The sequence below is a fragment of the Dipodomys merriami genome, unplaced genomic scaffold (assembly GCF_024711535.1).
Source record: "Dipodomys merriami isolate MVZ:Mamm:240054 unplaced genomic scaffold, mDipMer1.0.p SCAF_2, whole genome shotgun sequence".
In the NCBI taxonomy this organism is placed as follows: Eukaryota; Metazoa; Chordata; class Mammalia; order Rodentia; family Heteromyidae; genus Dipodomys; species Dipodomys merriami.
The window spans coordinates 66,480,444-66,488,327 of NW_027203381.1; the positions used below are offsets into that span (position 1 = coordinate 66,480,444).

The following is a 7,884-nucleotide window of genomic DNA, read 5'->3' on the forward strand; positions in this document are numbered from 1 at the left end:
ATGGGATTCTACTCTTGATTTAATGCACTGTTAACATTACTCTAAACTTCTTAATAATTGTCAAACAAGGGTCATCTCATTTTCATTTTGCACTTGTCCCCACAAATAATGTACTTGCCCTTGCCCACTCAACTGTGAGATCCTTAAAAAAAAGAAAAGAAGCTATTTGTTATTCACTAAAAATCATCGTCCTTGGGTAGCCCAGAGAACTCCTGGCACACAGTATACAGGTTTCTTAAATATTTATTGAGTTCATACATGAATGGGGGAAAGGATCAAATAAAATACCTCATAGAAAATGTGTGCAAGGGAGTTAATTAACTCTGAAGAATAGGCTGTTTATAGATGGGAGAGAAGGAAGCCAATTGACAGGTCTCTGGAATTATTGATCATTGCAAATAAATAACAAAATTGTCTCATCTTGCGCTTAAACTATGCAAGTCAGTTCCCTGCCCTCCTCAAAATATGAAAGCACAGGTTACTGGAGCACTCAATTACATTGTCAAATACCAGACTGTTTGTGCCGGGTACTGGGCTTTATTCAGAGGGTAATGGGAAAAGGAAAGGGGCAAAGCCATCGAAAGGGGAAATCAAGCAATTGGTCCCTGTTCTCCAGAAGCAATTAAATCTCCCTTCTCCAGAGTTTATATCAAAGATGAGTTGACTTCATGGGAGTTCTGCAGCAATGAATCAAGAATAAAGACATCAGACTTGGCCAGTGGCCCGGCTTCCTGAACACTTCAGCTGACAAAATGTCTCAGTCTGAACACAATTCCTCCACTATGAGATCTGCGGGTTCACTAGTTAATATTGGCGACCAACTCAGAGGTGCTCATGAAGCATAATAAATAAGTGGCTCCAAAGTGGGGGAGGGACTCCTGCTTGCCAGTGTCAGAGGAGGAAGATGAAAAGGACATCATCAGCTATCCAAATGGGCCACATAATTGGTAAGGACAAATGTCCCTCACTCATGCTGATGACACACTAGACTTTAATGTGGCAGAGACCACCTACCACCTTCAGCCACATTATCAACATGCCTGTGTTCAGCACTGTTATCTCTAGATTCTCCAACATAACCTTGAGGTTCAAAAAGAGTATCTTGCTTTTCCACATCACTAGTTTCTACTTATATGATATTTAACATAACTATGGTAAGTATTTACCAGCATTTTACAAAACACAGTTTCACAGGGGGTTCCCTTTTCCCTTATGTGTACAAATACAATAAACATATCACATTTAGATCTCACTCATTTGTATCAGGTGTCATGGGAAGACAGAATTTAAATTATTATTTCTAGACATGCATTTTTTGAAGTTTCTCTTCATCTTACTCTATTTTAGTTTTATTTCATTGTTTTATGTTTTTGTATGTGCATGTGCCAGTACTAGGGCATGAACCCAGGACCTGATACTCTCACTTGGCTTTTATTTTTCAAAGCTGATGCTCTACCACTTGAGCCATACCTCCACTTCTGGCTTTTTCCTGATTAATTGGAGATAAGAGTCTCTCAGTCTTCCTGAGAAGATCCTCGCGTTTTAGCCTCCAAAATAGCTAGGATTACAAGTGTGAGCCACAAGCACCTTGCTAGAAACATACAATTACTAAATTAAATATTTAGCATAATACTAGCTGGTATAACATAAGTAATACATTAAGAGATACTAGTTTAAAAACGTAAATGGCTGGTGCCAATGGCTCATGCCTCAGCTACTCAAGTGGCTGAGATCTGAGGATTGTAATTGGAAGTGAGCCTGGGCAGGAAACTCTGTGAGACTTTAATCTCCAATAAAGCACCAAAAAGCTGAGTGGAGCTATGGCTCAACTAGTGGAGTGCTGTCCTTGAGTTTTTTTCAAGCCCTAGGACCAGCACACACACAGAGAAAGACCAAAAAAGAAAAATGCCAGTGTGCCAATAAACAATTAAAATGTGTTCAACCTCAGATCCAGAGAATGCAAGAAGAATACAGCCATGGGGGCTGGGAAGGTGGCTCAGTGGTAGAAGCGCTTGCCTTGCTTGCCTGAGGCCCTGGGTTCGATTCCTCAGCACCACATAAGCAAAAAGAAAAAAGCCGGAAGTGGCGCTGTGGCTCAAGTGGTAGAGCGCTAGCCTTGAGCTGAAGAGCTGAGGGACAGCGCCCAGGCCCAGAGTTCAGGCCCCACGACTGGACCCCCCCAAAAAAAATAAAGAAAGAATACAGCCATGAAACATCATTTCCACACAATATAAGCCAATGTTAAAAAAGACTGATAAGGTTCAGTGTGAGCAAATTTGAAGAAGAAAGTAAGAATTCTTTTAAAAAGATTGCTTCTCAGAGTAAACTGTTATAATCACAAACTCTTGGGGAGCAATTGGGCATTATATACTCATCTAAAGTCTAAGTATAACCAGGGGTAGATAACTCACACCTGTGAGTCTTGCTATTCAAGTGACTGAGATGTGAAGGATCAAAAACAAAAGTTCATAAAATTCTATCCCCAGTCAACCAGCAAAAAGCCAGGTTGATGGCATGGTTCAGGTGGTATAACACTAGACAAGCAAGCTCCAGGCCCTGAGTTCAAACACTATTACCACCAAACAAAAGAAAAGGTAAAGATACATATTCTCTTTTGAAGAAGCAATGCTATGCTGTGGGTCTTTATTCTAAGGAAATAATCTGACAAGTAAACACACACACAATCAAAATAAAATTAAGAACAACATATATGTGCAACATGTATGTACAACGCAGTTCACTAAATATAAGTTAAACAAAACATCAAACATAAGTTATGTGGTTCAGTAATTATCAAAAAGTAAACATATCCAGCTTTAAAATAAAAAGACTATAGATGAACAATTCCATTTTTGTAAAAAAATAATTTTCTTTGTAAGGATGTGCATATGTTTCTAAAGAACAGATTGTGATTGGTTGTCCTTTCATTTTACTATGATGCATGGTGTAAAAAATAGGTAATAAATTGTATTTGGGCAGGTATGTCAGAGGGAGGAGTAATGAGGCAATAGTGTATCCAAGGATGTAATGGTCAATATTTAACAACTGTCTCAAGTGGGACAGAATGAAAGTCTTCTTGCCATGCTTACAGATTCCTGTGACATAGATACTAGAGACATTATTTGTTTAAAGCCACTCATGTGTTTTGACTGAATAAGGAGTTGGGGAAATATTTATATGTTTCATAGTATTTCCATGATTCAGAAACAAGTACAATTTTATGAGTATAAATAATATTAAAATGGAGTGCAACTGTATACATAAATTGGCATGTCAAATTGTAACCCCTGGCACACCCATTTGAAGATAATCGTGTTACAAATGTGGAGTGATGGACAACTAGAATGTGGGATTAAGGATGCATTTTTGTAAGTCTGGAAGAACAGTCATCAATGATAGCAGTGATTGCATCCATGTATAAACTTAAGACATGTATTTCCTTCATTCTTTAGACACTTACTTTCACTTCAATATTTTTACAATAAACTTATTTTACCTTAATAACTAGAAAAGTGTACTCATTATCTTGCTCATGTAACTATAACCCTTGTATACACAGTATTTTCACAATAAAAAACTTATCAAAAAGAGAAAAAATCAAGTATTTTCTCTCTTCTTAGCTAAAGTCTACATATTTAAAAAATCAGAAGATATTACTTTTAAGATAAGACTCACTGGAACAAAGCACTTCTCCAGAAAGCTTCTGATTTCATTAGTGTGACCAATGTTTATGTCAATTAAATATTTGTTCAGTCTGGGTATGATGAAATCAATGCTAATCTTTTTATGGCCTTTCAAAATAGAAATATGCCACATAAGGATTCAAAAGAATGTGAGTTCTCAGGCAATGTGCTTTACAAAGGAATTGAATCTCAAGGTAGTTGTTTTCCCAAAATGAACATTATAAGCCAGGCACAAGAACTCAGTACCTCTCCATTTATAAATAATCTTGGTAGAGAACAAAATCATATATTACCCTGCTGCTGTTTAATAAGAAGAAATTACTTCAATTTGTGGGGTACTATTCATTTCATTGGTTAATGGTGACAGGCCTGGCTCCTACTTTTGTTCACACACACACACACACACACACACACACACACACACACACGTGCGGGTCTCCAAAATTATTCATTCTCAAAACACTTTTGTACAGATGCTCTCACTTGATCCTCTTAAAAGCCCTGTGAGACAGGTAAGGTCAGAAAGACAACTTCTACTTTGCAGATCAATGGGGTTACAACCAGAGCAAGTGAGAGCCAAGACTCTAGCCAGTCACATGTCCTCTGGAAGACTTCTAGTAGCAGCCTCTGGGTGAACATTCTCTGAAGGCCACTTCATCTCTACCCTTCATTGTCTTTTTAACAAGTTCTTTCTTCCTTTGGCTCTGGTCTCCTTTTCACTTAGCAATAGTACTCTCAAGTCAGCAAGAGATACTCTTTAGTTTCTTGTATTCTATGAAAGAAGATTCTATTATTCTATAATAGAAGATAATCCAAGTCATTACTAGGCCAGGGAACATTTTTTGTTCTTCTGTAACAGAAAAACTAAAGCCCAGAAAGTTATTTTGTGTTGGATCTTTAAGTCATTTCTATCATGCAAGGAATTAATTGTGCAAATATTGAATCTCAGAATACTTATAAAGCAAGGAAGGTTTTGATGTGGTACAGTTCTAGACAGTCAGGGCTTGCAAAAAGGGATTCATTTAGGATTCAGAGAAGACAGACTAACTCAAGAAGACAAATGATATGTCATAGAAGGTGAGCCCCTCAGTCTTGTTTTCTCAGGGGAGGACATGGATTCTGTACGATATCTGTGGAAAGAGCTAACAAGATACAAGTGAGATAAGTTCATAATCAAAGACCCAGAGCTACACACTTTCATCTATGTGGTGTTCCAACTGTTGGACTTCTTGGCTGATGCAGACTTAAATGCATCAAGAGTGTGCAATCAATTCTGTCATCCCTAAAATGAAAATCGATCGCAACTACATCAGTAACTGGCCAAGATAATACTTGGTCACTTGAAACTCAAAATAAATATATGTAGGATGTGTGTAAGCTGTCTTGTTACATTGTGAAGTTCAACATTATGGGTGAAGGATGAGAGACTGAGCGAGAAGAGACATGGTGTCAGGCGCAGCACCAGGCAGGTGGCCAGGTTTCTGCGGGTAGAACAGGAGGGGAGCTAAGAGTGCATACTAATTAATGCTGTACCTCTACTTACACTACTGGCCAAATGACTTCTCACCAGAAAACACAGTGTCCCACCGCAAAGGCTCTCCAAGCGGGCCTGCAGCTGCATACAAAACTAGGCTGATGCTCTGATTGATACCTTTAGTGGTGCTGTTAGAAAGAACTATTATGCTTGGTAAGAAATGTACGCATTATCCTGCCCATGCAATTGTAACCCCTCTGTACAGTATGTTCACAAATAAAATAAAATAAAAATAAAATTAAAAAAAAAGAAAGAAAGAACTATTAACAGCCCAGCTTTGCTAGGCTACGGGAGATGTAGTAGTTTCCCTAGAAATACGAATATCTTCTGGAAAACAGATGATTTGTAATGACATTTCAAAGACATACTGTAAAAGAGTAGAAATGAATAGCTAGGAAAAGAGTGGGTATGCTTTAAATGAGTAAGGGAGAACTTGAACTTAGAAGGAACTCCCATCTTTGGGTGATGGGTTCAATGACAGGACACAAATTTTTATTGTAATATTTGAAGTAGTGAAAAACATTTCTCCCAAGATAACCCTCCAGATAAATAAGAATGATCACCGACACAGGTTCCAAAAGTCTTCTGGTGGTGTTTATACAAGGCCTTGAAGGCAAATTTCACTTGATAGTCAAATCCAAATACAGTCCAAGATATGGTTAAGAGAGCCATCTGAATTAAGGTACTTATTATTTCGTTATAATTTTTTTCAGCTTTGATAGAGAAGGGATCTACTCTTGAAGGTCCAAAAAATGTTGTTGCTATAGGAACAAGTAAGCAGATTAGACTTGAAAGACCAGTTTTAGAACAAAGAATTTAATAGTCAGGACTCAAGCAATTAACCAAAAAAACATTTTAAGTAAACATCTTTTGGGTTTGTTATTTATATATTAACTCCAGGAAGATAAAATGCTATTATAGAATAAGAACGTCACATTTTAACATTTTAATTATGTCATTACTGACATAAAAGACTATGCTTATACAATTAGCAAAAAGGCCTTATTAAACACAAACACACATCTCTAACTCTCTGCTGATTACATTGTAATTGAGAAATATCACTTTAAATTTAGCAAGACCAAAGAGTTGTCTTTGATTTTTTTTCCTGCACTTCCCAAGATGGGAACACATTTAAAATAAAAGAAACAACAAACAACAGAAAAGTTTTCTGTAACCCACCTCCATAAGTAGGGCACTACCAAGAAAATTGTGGAAGCAAGAAGAAATGTGTGTAGGATGATAATTGTTAATATTTTATGTGTCTTCCCTGTCCAACAGTCTTGGCAAACAAGATCTGTGAGAAGAGAAGGTCAAAGACTCAGTCTCAAAGTTTTTTCACTATTGATGTTCTGTACTCTATCAGGGAATTCTCTGCTCCTCCCATCTGAGATTGCTAAAATGACTAGAAGTTTTCAACAGAACTTTCTTTACTGATGAGGCTCAAAAATGAATTATCGAGTGGCATTGTGCTTCTCTCCCTTTTGATTTTAAGAACAAAACAATCTTGATAACATGAATACAATGTTTTCACTCTAGCAAATCTCTCCTGTCAGAAGTTACATTTACAGGACAGAGGCATTTCGTGGCCATTACCATCTCATGTAATTCCAGAATCAAAATGGGAAGAAGAGAGTATGAGTAAATGTGTGTGAGTGTGTGTGTGTGTGTGTGTGTTCACACTAGGGAAAGGGATGAAAAGAGAAGAAAGTGTCTAGAGTCTTACCATCTCATTCTCTTCTCCTTCATTGAGCAAAGCATGCTGGCCTTTCTCAAAGTGGTCCCCCATCAAAAAGTTAGTTCACGCCTCCTGCCTGACCCTGTTGAGCAGACACTTCCAGGACGAACTCGCCGAGCCACCTCTGCACCCGGACTGGCTGAAAGAGTTAATGACCCTCCAGGTTATACGACTCCTTCCTTGAGCACACACCTTCTCTCAGCAAATGACAATACTTAGCCAAGCGAACTCCTCCCACGAACCTAGGAGGAATTTCTGGCTGCTCCTTGCCTGCTGCATTCTCCCAGAGCAGCTGTCTCAAAGCAGGCTGCTCCCATGCCGATGTTTTTGTACCCAACTTACAGGGAAAGAACTCATTGCCTGCCCAGTGCCTGGCAGCATCAGACATCTGACTGCAAATCCAACAGGACAATGCAGAGTTGGCAGGATCCTTCAGAGAAGCGGGCACAAGAACTCCTAGGTCACTTGCCTTATTCTCAGAAGCTGAGGAACTGGGGGGAGGGGGAGGCTAACAGAGCTGCAGATTTAGTTTGCTTAATGAAAACTTCAGTCCATAGATTTTTTAATAGTACCTTGATTCATTATGCCTACAAAAGGTCGCAATGATCACTAATCTCCTTCAAAAGGAGATTTCTTTGTGCATGCAAAAAATTCTTTTTAAATGTGCATATGGAATTGTTTGCTTTTTTGAAATACACAATAAAAAAGAGTAAAGGTAAGGCTGGGGAAGATGGCTTGCCTTGCATGCAGGAAGCCCTGGGTTCGATTCCTCAGCACCACATGAGCAGAAAAGGCCAGAAGTGGTGCTGTGGCTCAAGTGGTAGAGTGCTAGCCTTGAGCTGACGAGCTGAGGGACAGCACCCAGGCCCAGAATTCAGGCCTCATGACCAACAAGAAAAAAAAAGAGTAAAGGTATAATCAAACTATTC

General features: G+C 38.6%; 1 protein-coding gene across 6 annotated transcripts in view; it reads right to left on the reverse strand.

The window, feature by feature from the left end:
- Atp13a4 (ATPase 13A4) overlaps nt 1–7,361 on the reverse strand; it is a 125,898-nt gene extending 118,537 nt beyond the window's left edge. For 3 of the 6 annotated variants that reach the window (XM_070029853.1, XM_070029852.1, XM_070029855.1), the window contains exon 1: nt 6,944–7,187. In XM_070029853.1, the coding sequence (XP_069885954.1) occupies nt 6,944–7,006 (63 nt within the window). In that variant the 5' untranslated portion in view covers nt 7,007–7,187. The other 3 variants (XM_070029847.1, XM_070029848.1, XM_070029849.1) reach the window with 3 other exon arrangements.
- Between the last annotated feature and the right edge of the window lie 523 nt (nt 7,362–7,884).